At 45.0% G+C, this 14397-nt stretch overlaps 1 protein-coding gene and 1 pseudogene across 4 annotated transcripts in view; one reads left to right on the forward strand and one right to left on the reverse strand.

The window, feature by feature from the left end:
- Positions 1 to 14397, forward strand: part of LOC149353463 (uncharacterized) — a 184211-nt pseudogene that overhangs the window by 20231 nt on the left and 149583 nt on the right.
- The window catches only part of LOC149353465 (uncharacterized), a 196194-nt gene that overhangs the window by 6165 nt on the left and 175632 nt on the right, over positions 1 to 14397 (reverse strand). Inside the window, exons 2-7 of one of the 4 annotated variants that reach the window (XM_089582573.1) lie at positions 11127 to 11185; positions 9736 to 9792; positions 9635 to 9667; positions 9053 to 9081; positions 7614 to 7748; positions 5112 to 5184 (exon numbers count right to left, since the gene is read on the reverse strand). In XM_089582573.1, coding sequence (XP_089438699.1) covers positions 5112 to 5184; positions 7614 to 7700 — 160 coding nt within the window. In that variant the 5' untranslated portion in view covers positions 7701 to 7748; positions 9053 to 9081; positions 9635 to 9667; positions 9736 to 9792; positions 11127 to 11185. Of the gene's footprint in view, positions 1 to 5111; positions 5185 to 6923; positions 7081 to 7613; positions 7749 to 9052; positions 9082 to 9634; positions 9668 to 9735; positions 9793 to 11126; positions 11186 to 14397 lie in introns of those variants that run through there. The other 3 variants (XM_089582575.1, XM_089582572.1, XM_089582567.1) reach the window with 3 other exon arrangements.

Here is a 14397-nt window from a genome sequence, read left to right on the forward strand (position 1 = left end):
GTAAACTCGAAGGTAACATGCAATGGCTGTGTCATGTTTACCAGCAGTAAGAACTGAGGCATTTATCAGATGCCCAGAGATTTTTTTTGCCTTCATGCATCCCACACTGACAATGTAATGAACCAATATACAATTCAAGAGAACATGGTGCAATTGAACAATTGAAGTGAAAGGTAAACATCAAGAGCAGCACAAGAAATGTGCTGCACAGGCACTGACACCCATAAGTGGCCAAACTGGAAGCACTAGACATCTAAGAAAATATGTTTGCTGATGAGCATCGCGAACTGAATGCAGCAGTTACTGCAAAATGTCACTGAATCAGTCTGCAAAGCTATATTTCCACATGTTACACAAGAAGGTCCAATGTTCCGTCAATCTGGTGCATATGATCACGCATCCAAAAATGCTGCCCTTGACCATTTCAAACTTATACTTTTTGGCCACGTCTTCTGTCATACACATCTGCCTGATCAAAAAGTGAAGACGGAGATATTGTTTAGTTGCCTGAACAGCTCGTTTCACCTTTAGCTATAGACCTTTTTCCAAATGAGGCAGAACACTGCTATATATTCAATATCTGACTGCGTGAGGCACCGACCAACACCTGCTCATAGAGCTCGAGAGAGCTTAGGTAAGAAGCTTCTGCAGGCACTCCCCACAATCCAAAAATCAGGTGGCTGTGAACAAGCCTACATGATAAATGTGACTATGGTGCATAAGCTGGAGTCTGCAGCATCATTTCTAGTCAGGCAGCAGCACAATGGTGAAGCTTGTTGTGTGTTGCCGGCAGCGTTGCAGGTCCTGCTATTAAGCCCATAATGGGGCAATTTTAGGGCATGCTGCCCTGGATAGAACACAACAAAGGTTTGACATGCACACTATGTCACAGAAGCCTACAATGGTTCACGACAGGCAGCGATCAACACAAGGCAGACATGCCACTGTAGTCTGCCTGCAGTCAAGTAAATTTTCCTTTCCGCCAATCTATCACCACCATTTTCATTCACACACTGAGTTTCTTTTTATAACAACTGCAGAGTGTTTTGCATTTCCGTTTGAAGAGCAAAGCTTCTGGCAGTATAAAACTTCTCGGTTAAGCAACAAAACAGACACTTGGGATGGCTAGTATGGTTAGGGCCCCCAACCATTTGCAGTGGAAAATTTTGAATTCCGAAAAGTCAGAAAACAGAATTCATGGAATTCCATAGGAACATAATGTATATAAAATAAATATGCGAGTTTATTTTTGAAACATGCTTTCACTAAAACCAAGGGTGGCTCCTGCAATGCAGACTTGGGCAGTGCATGGTACTTTCTTCACATGATGAATGCTGCTTGTTTAACACAATGCCCCACAGAAACTGAATTATCTCTCTGATGAGGCACTGATGCATCATTCTGCACCTGCTGTGGAGACTGAGCCGACGAGTGGGAGCCAGCTCTACAAAAGTCTGACACCTGCCTGCTGCTCACTTTCTTTCCAGGAGGACCAGATGCTGCCACAAGAAGAACCTCCCAGAACTGATGCTTGGTGTGACTTGAAATTAAAGATGGTTTTCGCCACTACTTTTAATATTTCTTACAAAGGGGGCCATGCAGTACAGTGACTCTTGTAGGCTGGTGCGAATGTGTCATCACCACAGCCACCATGCTGGACATGCTCACTTGCTCGCACGGATGGAGGCAGCAAATGTGTCAAGGCATCAGGAGAACTTTGTGCTTGTACGTAGACTCGTTACACGAGAATTCAGACAAAATTAATCACGTTCCTATCATTCTCTCATTCCCACTGATGGCTCCTAACACACAGTTCTATGAAAAAAGGTTAACTGTGCAAATTGCCAAACAAACACAGAACACTAGGGGCCGTCGGAATGATGTCGTCATATTTATATCGTGCGCCAAGGCAAAAGCATAAGGGGAAGGCACGAGACAGACACAGCAATACTAATGGCATATTAACAGCACACTAGTAACATACTCATAATACAGTTAAACCTCGATGTAACGACCGTTAGTGTAAAAAAATCCTCTACGTAACACAGTATTTACAACTTTGTGTTCATAGAATACCATAAATTTCTATCTTCAATACAAACTAAATTTTCCACAGTTTTAACGCAACGAAATTTCACTGCTTGCTCAAAATTAACACGAGACAAACTTTTACCTCGAGCTCAAATGGCTGAGCAGAGCACACACGAAAGCGTGCACAGTGGCACTTGCATGAAAGAGGATGCCGCCCAGCTGACAGATGTAGAAGACCACATAGGCACATGGAAGTGCAATAATGATGATATAGTGGCAAGCGCACCGACTGCAGTGCTAACTCAGGTAGCATGGATGAGGCAGGCAAACATAATGTCAAGCGAATCCACTAGAAGGCACAAGTGTCAGCACAGCAAGCCAGGCCAGCTGCAACTCTCGCTACCTTTAATCTTGCCTAAAATCAGTGTCAAATGCAGAGTGCTACCTGTGCTCAGAGGCAGCGCGCAGTGTTTATCACGTTTATCAGCTCTGACCGGAAGACCGGAAGAGCCAGGGCCATCGGTACACAAGTCAGCTGTAAGGCAGTCATATGCTTCACGACTGACAACTCGCTTCCTACTCAGACTGCGTGCGCTTGCGCTTCCAGTGCAACAAGCGATGAGGTGCGGGTCGGCCCAGATTTCATTTCATGAGGTGCTAACTGACAGACACCTCTCACTCTCACTGACGTGGAGAAAGAGAGGAGCCAGTCTCTTTAGCCGCTGGTAGCTTTCCCCCCTTTGTTTCCCTGCCCACAAGGCGACAACGGAACATGCTGTCATGTCGGCAATGTCGAGAAGGACGATGATGACTGCTAAACCATAACCTATTACAGGTGCATCGCACACCAGGCACTCGACTTAATAGATATGGTGAGGTGATTCGTGAGCTTGCAACACAAGTAAAATGCTGTGAAATCTCAATGGGCACACAAACGAGACGTAATGCCAATGTCGACAGCGAAGAACGCACACAAGTATAGTAGAAGACCGATTTAAATGCAAATTAAAGTGTTTCCTGCAAGTGAGCTGCAATCCATTTTTAAGAGTTCTTTACATGATGGAAGATGAATTTCGCAGTAGCGACATTTTAATGTAAAAAAGTAAGGCGTGGATTTTACTGACTTCATTATATCGAGGTTTAACTGTAGCAGCACCGTGTCTGTTTTCTTCCTTCCTCCTTTCCACTTGTGCTTTTGTCACGATGCACTATGAAAATATGATGACTCTATAGCAGAGCACATAAGCTTAAGTGCCAATAGTTATGTTTGTCTTTGGGCATTTTACAAGTACAAAGAGCGTTCACACGCAACTCACAAAAGGAAGACAACTACCTGTGAGGCTTGAAACACCTACAATAACAAGAGGAGGCCTTTCGTTGTCATACTTCAATCCTTATGTGCAGCACACAAGTAATGCAGAAGTCGTACATCAGGCGGAGTCTCATAATATAGCCTTTGTTCACAGGAACTGCGAATCGGTTTGCTCACAGCAGACCCAATTAATCAAAATCACTACCTTCACCATTCCACTGCTTTATTACAAAAATCAAAATACTCATATAGCACATACAGATTTTTTTTCAAATACTCGGCAAGTGAATCACATAACAGAGCCTGCTTTTACATATATCTCACTTCACTCTGAGAGCTAAGCATCGCATCATCGCTTGTCAGGTGGTGGTGGTGGTGGTGGTTTCCTGTTTTGATGTGGTTTTAACGCTCCAAAGCTGCACACAGCCTGTGAGGAATGGTGCAGTGGAGGGCTCCAAATTAAGTTCAACCACCCGACATTCACCACGCACTGACAAAGCACAGCACACGGGTGTTTTTGTATTTCTGCCTCCATCGAAATGCGGCTACTGCGGTTGGGATTCAATCCCGTGGTACTGCGCTCAGGAGCCGACAAAAAAGCCATTGTGCCACCATGCCATATGCTTAACTGAAAGGGAACCATTAATTGACATTCTTGGCATGCAGCACGGCTCAGTGCAGTTCAATCCCCAGAAGCCAAATGGCATAATGTTAAGTCTTACAGGTCAATAACTATGACGATAATCGAAGTGTACAGTCCTCAGCTGTTAAAAAAACGGGCTTCTTTTCTCCACAACAAAAATGAGTCTGCTAGGTGCACCAGTTTCATTTTACGAACTGTGCTCCGGGGCCGTTGAAATATGCAGTTTGTTAGTGTCACCATTCACTGCCATCGTTTAAGCACTGCTGAAAATAAAGGTCCATGTTTTCTCCATCATTGCATTAAATGCACTGTGCTGTGGTGAATACTCGAGGATATGCTGCTATGTGGTCACTGCTTTGTGAAACAGGAACAATAACACATGCAGAGCTACAATTACTCAACAAACACTGACATGTGGATCGTACGTGGTCACATGAATGAAGGAACAAGCACCCCTGTCACCTAGCATGTTCTTCGCAACTGATAATTTCACACTGCTACCCAGTGGTAAAACTTCTCAAGCACTGCCTTCAGTGTGCCCAGTCATTAACCCTTTCACTGTCACTGACGTACTAGTGTAATTTTCACTACTCTGCATTCAAAAATGTGCATCAGAACACAAAGCTAACGTGCTGGGGTGGTGCCATCATGTGTAGTATATTTCTACACGCTTGTGTTACCATTTTTCCACTGGGTGTGTCAGTTCAAGTTTGCAGATGCGCCAACCCCCGCTTTCAGGGGGTTGTGGTCGCTCGGCGCTAGAGCCACACGCTCAACTTACAAAAAAGGGTGTAGGCTTCTCTGTGTGGAAGCATCCCTACGCTTGCAATTCTTGATTCAAACATTTGTATTTGTAATAATGGTTCTGCCATATTCTGTAACTTTGTAGAAGCTTTTTCTTTTATCATTCTTTCGCTGTGTCTGCCAAAAGGTGGCCGTCAGGCGCAATAGCTAAAGATTTGGCTCGCTATGCATCCACTCTCAAAAGGTTATAGAATGCAGCCTTTGTGAAAAAATTTCGTTCTTTTTGCACCTGCAACATACTGATTCTATTATTTGCATCCAAAACAGTCTGGCTAGCCCCTCAGTACAAGCCCCAGCATTCTGATCTGCCACAGTACTCACCCAAGCATTGAACAGCGTCTAGGGCCAGTTGTGTTCCCTTCTCTGCGCAGAACAGGATGACACCAGCACAGTCCTGTATGTGCAAAAAAGAAAGAGAAAAAAAATAAAGGCGACTGAAGCAACAACACTTAGCATAGTTTCCAGGCTCTGCAAAAGTGGCAATAAGGAGAGAACAGGTTGTGGATGAAGCAAAAGATGGCATTTCATGATACTGCAAGTTCACACCTTACTATAGGTGTGTGAATATCGAACAAATCGAACATATTTGTTATTCGGTTCATATTTGATTCAAGAAATTGATATTCAGGAATTTCTGAATATTTGGAAGCGACTGAATACTATCCCAATCAACCACTGTTCAGATATACGGATATCCGTGGAAGATCCGCCATCTCCAACAGATCTTCCACAGACGTCCGACGGAGGTGCATGTGTAACCACAACTATCTCCCATGGATGTCTGATCCAGATATCTGAGGATATCCCCCCGAATCTAATGCGGTCATTCGCATGTCATGCCTTCTTATCAACAAGTTATCAACAAACGTTTGTGGGCCACACAAACATCACCAAATTTGAACTCCTGCATCATCAGCTGGTGCATCTATTTCGTGCTTCCCGGAATATTCATCTGATAGCATCTGCTTAACATTCTCCCCCTCTATAGGTTTCTAGCAAGAGACGAAGCATAAACTATTAGAGCAATCATCAACAAGCTCGCATGCAACAAAACATTCACAGCTCTTCTAAAATTTTCAGAACGGCTCTTGCTTTCGGATAAAAACATTTCTTTTTCTTTCGCTAGTAAAAAGCCACTGTAGTTTGCAAACTCTGGGAATGCCAGTGCATGATGGAAAACACTGAATATTGAGGAAATGGGTGCCATGCGCAGTGTTAACAGCAGAATGCCAGGCCACCAGGTGATGCAGCAATAAAATTTGGCAGGTGCTCATTTGGTTTCCAAACTTTTGCCCCTGGCAGCATCTAGTTCACTTCACCACAAGGAAATCACAATATCACACTTACAGAGCTCACAGATTACAATTACCAGCACTTATGGATAAAACCTCCATTGAATGTATTGTGGAAAACCATTAGATAGTTGTGAACTTTAAATACAAGTGCAGGTGAACTCAAAGACACAGAAAAAGTGAACACTGTACTAAAGTGCACCAAGGAAAAAATGCTCATATCAGGTCTGAAGAGTTAAATGCAATGTGTAGATTAGACAACCACATACTGAATGCTACAAGTATGATCGACTACAGCTTTACAAGACACCAAACTCCTCTGAAAACTTAACGAGCAAGCACAACTGGGATGCTCAAATACATGAACAAATATAAACATGGATCATAACATCATGCCCAATGTTTTATGTTCGTGCTTATTATGGTGGCGTGCGGGGCTGATGGGGGGTTGCGGATACCGGCAAGCTTGGGCCACGCGTCTTCGGGGCCGCCGTCGCCGCGCTCTATGCGTCAGACACCCGCCTTAGCTCGCTTGCCGACCACTTCCCTGGCTAACCTCACACACGTCCGCACGCACCGAAATCTCCAAGCCAACTAACTCGCTCGCGGTTTTCCCACCGCCGCGATCCCACGGCATACGAACAAACAAACAAAAACCAGCAAACGAATCCTCCAGGCACAGTCCGCCAACGATTTGCAGATGTTGAGAACGGGGGGAAAGAAACACGAAGCGATTGAGAAGGGACGCGAGGGAAAGCCACGGTCCTCACGAGGACCGATGCTAATTTGCCAAGGTCAGGAAGGGTGCTAGAGCATTCAACCGGCCACTTCCCATCCCCACCTTGTGCAATCGCTCGCTTCTCGGCGATAATCCTGGGGAGGGGGCAGAGTAGCCTTGACCCTCCAGCGTCGCAAGCGGTCAACTGCCTCCCGCGAGGGGTGCAAAATCGTCGCCGCCGCATTGCGACATGCCTGCAAACCACCGACGCCGTGGCCACCTCGCCCGCAAAAGAAAAAGAAAGACATGGCATGCACGCACTTTGTGACAGATACCAAAACAAAGAAAATAAACTGAGACAGCATTCACATAAAATGTGCCCAAACCAAAAGCAGTGTTTGCTTTTTGCATGTAATCATGGCCTTGGAAACTCAATATGCAAAGCACCATGAACACTGGTAGTATTGGCCAAACACAAGACTGCAGAATGAGAAGTCTTGTTTGCACCATGCACACACTAGTGTTCACAAATAATTCTCTAAAGCTGCATGCCAAACAAGTCACATCGACAGGCAAGCAATGCATTTTAAAAAAGTGGCCCATCAAAAGCTTAAATTGCTTTAAAATCTGCATTACAAAAGCAATTCAAGACGTGAAAAAAAGAGAACCTCAGATATATACACATACTTCCACTATCTGTTCATTTGTATCAGTAACAACTGTGAAAGACTATAACAGTGCTCTCAGTTACCTCAACATGACACACTAGACGTATTTGAGACATCAAGGTGAACAAGTCAAGGGGAAACAGACCTCACTTGTGCTCGTGGTTGATGGTACGCCCAATAATGAGTCGACGAATTTCACTAGTTCCAGCACCGATCTCATAGAGCTTAGCATCTCGCAGCAGCCGGTCAGGTGGGTAGTCACTTATGTAGCTGTTGCCCCCTGTGGACAAATGGTAAAATAAACGAAAGGTTCTTTTTCTACAAGTGCGGAGACAACAAAAAATGGGTTGCTCTAACAGGAAAATAAGTAACGAGTTCCTTGCACACATACAACTAATGGGAGCAGACGCTCCTGACAGACAGCAGTGCAATCCTTTGAAACAAGATGGTGAAACCTGACTGTACTTAGACTCAACTCTGAAGTCAACTGCTTACTTTAAAGAGAAGGTGAAGTAGTTTTTGATCGACAAGATGCAGTGCTTCTAAAGTAGGAAGGTTCTAGGTAAAGTGTGGCAAGTAGTTTTGCGCTAGCATTTAAAACTGTGATGTAACCATCGATTAAATCTCAGACGTTTCCTCACAACGTCGAAGAAGTGTGAAGAAGCTTGGTGATGACATCTTTGTTGCTGAAATTTGAGATTTCTGTCACCCTCGCCCAAATGCCGGTGTGCGTCGCCCGATGCCACCAAACAACGTGTCACAAGCTTCACTTTCGGTAACAGTGGTCTTCTTTGTTTGTGCAATCTTTTCTTCGCTGAAAACGTAGCACCGCCGAACATGATGTCATCGTTGCCACCTATGCCAGGTACACTGAACTGCAGAGAAGCCTGAACGCCAACACGACTTTGTACAGAGATTAAGTCACCATTTCAAATGCTAGCAAAGAAAGACTTCCCACGCTTTACCTGCAATATTCACACATTCAAACACCTTAACTTCATCGAATTCTAAAACCTCTTCAGTTGCCCTTTAAGCAAGTGCTGTCAAATAGAACAAAAGGCTTGCTAATTAGATGATCTTGCAGGGCACTTACACAATATATTAACCGTGTGAAACATAATTTACTACACTGCACTTTACTGCACTTACTACACTAAACTCTAAGGAAACATGCAATGGCTGTGTCATGTTTACCAGCAGTAAGAACTGAGGCATTTATCAGATGCCCAGAGATTTTTGCCTTCATGCATCCCACACTGGCAATGTAATGAACCAATATACAATGCAAGAGAACACGGTGCAGTTGAACAATTGAAGTGAAATGTAATCATCAAGTGCAGCACAATAAATGTGCTGCAGAGGCACTGACACCCATAAGTGGCAAAACTGGAAGGACTAGACATCTAAGAAAATATGTTTGCTGATAAGCATCGCGAACTGAACGCAGCAGTTACTGCAAAATGTCACTGAATCAGTCTGCAAAGCTATAGTTCCACAAGTTACACAAAAAGGTTCAATGTTCCGTCAATCTGGTGCATATGATCACGCATCCAAAAATGCTGCCCTTGACCATTTCAAACTTACTTTTTGGCCACGTCTCCTGTCATACACATCTGCGTGATCAAAAAGTGAAGACGGAGATATTGTTTACTTGTCTGAACAGCTCGTTTCACCTTTAGCTATAGACCTTTTCCCAAATGAGGCAGAATACTGCTATATATTCATTATCTGACTGCGAGGCACCGACCAACACCTGGTCATAGAGCTGGAGAGAGCTTAGGTAAGAAGCTTCTGCAGGCACTCCCCACAATCCAAAAATCAGGTGGCTGTGAACAGGCCTACATGATAAATGTGACTATGGTGCATAAGCTGGAGTCTGCAGCATCATTTCTACTCAGGCAGTAGCGCAATGGTGAAGCGTGTTATGTGTTGCAGGCAGCGTTCCAGGTACTGCCACTTAGGGCATACTGCCCTGAATAGAACACAACAAAGGTTCTACATGCACACTATGTCACACAAGCCTACAATGGTTCACAATAGGCAGTGATCAACACAAGGCAGACATGTATGTATAAGTCTGAAGACAATAGAGAAATTCTTCAAGCTGGTCATAGTGGCAGATGTTTCATGCAATAGGAAGGGTTACTTTGAACAGGCAGTACTCACATGCTTGAACTTGGTATTCCAAAAAGAGATGCTCTGAAAAGAGGTACAGAAGTGTTTACGATGCATATAGCACACAAATCAAATTTAAGCTAGTAACCTACAATGTCACAGTGCCAACCACAGCTTGCAGAGGTATGTTACCTTCGGGCTGCAAAGGTCTGAAAAAAAAAGACACAAAATTGCGAGCAGGCAATTTTTTTGATCGGTTCCATGAGAAAAGATAACACCACATTTATGTTTCGCTATCTATTACTGAAATAGTAATAATGAAGATATATTTTCAAATGACACCCAATGAAAGATAAAAAAAAAAAGACTCTTGTAAAGGGATGAAGAAAATTGGCCCGGGACAATTTGCAAACAGGGGCATTAGGGCTGAAAGAATTTGAAAATAGCCAGCTTAACAGCTTTGCACGTATTAAGAAAGAACATTTCATTAGAAGCTTGTTAAGAATTAGTGGAACATAACAGATTGGTATGTTCTCTACATCTAATATGAACTGTTGGCACTGTAGTAGGATGCAACTCTAGAATGCAGCAAATGGCCATTAACGGAGGCCCTCCAGCCAATGGCGTTGACTGGTTTTCATGACATGGCGGTTAATCACATTTTATGGAGGTACATGCCAGATGCCTGCAATTTCACGTTACCGAAATAACCACGACATCTGAGAACTGGTCAGTGCCACTGGTTGGAAGGCCTCATTTGAGGGGAATTCACCACTGCATTCTTGAGTTGTATCAAACTATAAAGCCGTTCATGTATTCAGAGGTGATGGGACGGAGCGTAAGGTGTGCAGTGCTTCTTAGACTGTACATATATTTCATTACAATGGTTTCTGCAACGAATAGTTCAAGGTTATGCATCTGTAGCTACGAGAGCAAGTATACATATTGAACAACTCTTAAGCAGTAACCAATGGAGGTGAAAATATTTCTTGAAATGCAATATATTTTGCTTAAAAACAGTACAAAAAGAAAAGGCAAGATATCCACTGGAAACAGTTTTGTGCCAGTGCATGAAAAATGTGTTTACAGTGTAAGACACTACAACAACTCCCACAGGCAATCACATGCATACTGATGGTCTAAAAAATTAAACTGTGAGAGTAGGAATCCTTAACACACAGCTGCAAGCTACCTGTATACTCAGTGGTTGGGCACAAGGCTCAGTCATAGAGAAAAGTTTGCGGGATGTGGATTTCAAGAAAAATATTTGTTTTTGCAGTGCTTTGCTAGGCAGTCAGCTGAAACTTGTTGAATAGGTTCGAGCATCCATTTCCTCTCATGATTCTAGTACTGATTAAACTGCTTTCGTTAACAGCACAGTAGAGAATGAAATTTTTCCCAAGAACTCACATCCCACAAACTTCTATCCATCACTGTGCAAGTACACTGCACTACAGCCAGATACCCTCCATTGCACACAGCAAAGAAAAAGAAAGTACAGATTATATGCGAGGAAGAAACTTGCACTGTAGTACAAACTTACCTGTAGGCTGCTGCTGTACTCTCAGGTACTATATACGTCATACGTCAGTCATAACCACACTGCATGGCCAAGGAAATAAAATATGAGAGAGCAACCTGTACAACACTTTGTCAACATAACATTGGACGTCATGTTGCAGCAAAACATGGCCTTTCTCGAAACAACTCAGCTCACAAGGTTCCCTGATGAAGCCCACAGCCGGCACTAACAACATATTTGATGATCTACAGCTACACAGGAGTAAGGGATAGAGGTCTGCTCACAATCCAGGGACATGTATCTCTAAGGGTGCTACATATGAGCCTGCTACCTTGCTCAGCACTGAGCCTTGTGGGCATAACCATGTTTGACAAAGCTGCACCAATGCACTGCATGGTCTCATTGCAGTCAGTACGCAGCGATAGGGAAATAGGTCAATAATGTGTGACTAAAGTTCACAAATTCAACAGAACACTTCAGCTTTCGAAACAATGCTACTGCACAGGGCAAATTGCTGTGCAGTAGATGGTTGGAAACATCCATTTGGCAGGCCTAACATTGAAACAAATAGATAAGCTGTGAAGGTAGACAAATTTTACATTAATTACAACCTACCTGCGCTTTCCATGACATGGCATAATTTAGGCATCAACACACTCTGCAGGCGGGCTACATCCACACTGAAAAGGCCGCAACAAAATAATAAAAAATCAGTCGCAAATCGCTGCAAACACATACAGCCCTGACATTATCCTTTCCGTGCGTTCTGTTTTATCGCAATTATGAACCTACGTACAACTAACTGCCTTAAATTCACGCCATACATGTACACCTCGTCTCAACTTTTTCGTAGTGTAGAGCAAGAGACAGGCGCGCTGCACTGGCTTATGGAGCTTCGTGATAGGTTCGCGAACGGGGGCAAGAGCGTTTGCGGCACCTACCGCATCGTACTTATAACTTCCACTCCAGTGCAAACAAGTTGTGGAAGAGTATAATATGCTACAGCGCTTTGCTCAACCCACAGTAACACCCTCAAAGTAATCTTCAAAACCAAATTGGGACATCCCTTGGAGATAAGTGGTTGGCTGGGTTTTCGGGGACCTTATTGAGAATAAAGCATCTGGCTACGGCTGCTGTGCTGGTTGGTTGTCCCTTCCTTCCAGTCCATGCGAGAGTCACAAAAGTGACCAAGCTCGCAGGCCAGCGCTTACAGTGAAGCCCATTGCTTACCACCACAGTGACCTCGGGCATTCTCGTGTCTGCATATAGAGTGTGCAGCGTATCAGTTTCATGCGAGGCTGACATAATCGTGAACTTAGTGTAGCATAAACGCGTTGCCATGTGCACATTATTAATGCGGAAGCATTAGACAGCGATGTTGACGCCGGAAGAGTCGGCTAAATGTGTCGCCGGAAGTTGATCTCCAGTGATGTCATTGTTTTTTTTAAGCGATGTTGATTGCCTCAGGGCATAAAACGGTATGGAATGATAGATGAGGATGCCTTAATAAATGAGAAAAGGTTTGCTGATCCAATGAAATCAAGCAGTGAACGATGGAGAGTGTAATTGGTTTGAAGTCATGAGACATTACAATAAAAAATAATAATAAAATGTCGTAAGTTCATATTCCTAGAGGGATATTCACGGATACCCGTCCGACATCCACTGCGGATATCCGCCAGCCATTCGATAACGTAGGAATGGCCTACGGACATCCCCACCTGGCACTGGAGATTCGGATCTTAATTATTTGTACCTACTACGAATATCCGTGGTTGCCTGGTGCTAATTTTCACAAACCCAACAGTTGCAAAACCACAGCATCAGGGCAAATTATCTGGTGATCGAGTTTAAAGTGTCAGCACAACAGCACTCTCCGCCTTCTTTGTGCTTTATCGACCACAGGTTGCTTGCGGCTCATGACGTCGCAGAGGGCGACTGGCGAAGTGTGATGGAAACTGGCGAGAGACGACGACGAAGTTGAGAATGCTTTCCCGAGTGGGGTTTCGGGGCGCCTGGCGGCATTTTGTTGTGCTCCACTCTCGACCCGATGACGACGAAGTTAGCCCGAGGCACGGGCTACGTGCGCGGTGCGGTCACCAGCACGAGGGCGAGCCGAGGCTGCGCGTTTGCACAGTACGCCGACTAATACGCGAAGCCGCGGATCTAATCTGATTCAGCAAGCCTAAGTAATAGAGCCACTGTGTACCGAATACAAAACGAAACACGACATCAATGGGAGCCGAACTCTTAGTCGAAGCATGTCGCGTGGAGTGATAATATAGGCCGACACCATTCTGCTTCCTTTAAAGAGCTAGCATTGTGCTTCTATTTATTTTTCTTTGATCGCAAACAGTTTGCATTTGTTACGTTGAGGCTATCCAGCTTGCAACGCCGAAGCGGGACTCCCCTTGACCTCCTGGTTCTGCGCCTTGCAGTCTTGTGGAGTGCCGTTGGAAGGTGCCCTGGTGTTACAGTGGACAGGTGTGGTCGTCGGTGCGGGGGCGGCCGTGGGCAGAGTGCGGTCGGTGGACATCGTGGCGGGCAGCCCGCTGCCGTCGTACATACCGCCACAGGGTCCGATGGCTAACTAGCTGTGTCGGATGCCCGGATGGCCGCCGTCACTGTGGCGAAGGCACCGCAGCACGGAGGAGGCACCGCACAGGCCAGCCTGCTAGAGTGCCGCCTGGACATCCTGGCGCCGGGACGGTACGTGGAAGACAGCGTCGATGGATTTAACCAGGCGGCTCCAGCTGGTCCGTTGCCAAGTGAAGAAAAACGAGGCCAGCGCAAGTTTGGTCTCGGAGGACGCTGCCATGGGAAACACGTCCTTCCTCTTCGGAGGCAAGGCTTCTTCTTCGGCGGAGCTAGTACGTGGCGGCGCGTGTGAAGGGGCTCAAGAGCGAGCGCACAGGCGCCCCCTGCAGTCGAGAAAGGAGTGAGATGGCCTGCATCGACGCAAAATATGCCGATGAATGACGAGGCGATCACTCGCTGTTAACGACCTGAAGCACAGGTCTGAAGTGAAAATCCTTTGTCGGTGTGCGCGTGGCGTTGATGTGTTGAAAGTGGAAAATAACTGTCAGGGAAACAGCAGGGTTGGTAACAGCGATGAGAGAGAAGACGAACAACTGAATGTCCATAGAGACGATAAGAGCAGAGAAGGAACACATGTCCACATATACCAGAAACAGAAACTTTATTTATAGCGGACGGGGCTCCTTTCTCTGCGCTCCTACACAACACACTAGTGTTCCTGTGTGGCTTTTAGCGTCGACAGCACGGTGACAGT

This window comes from Amblyomma mixtum, chromosome 3 (assembly GCF_055824585.1).
Source record: "Amblyomma mixtum isolate Tamu chromosome 3, ASM5582458v1, whole genome shotgun sequence".
Classification (NCBI taxonomy): domain Eukaryota; kingdom Metazoa; phylum Arthropoda; class Arachnida; order Ixodida; family Ixodidae; genus Amblyomma; species Amblyomma mixtum.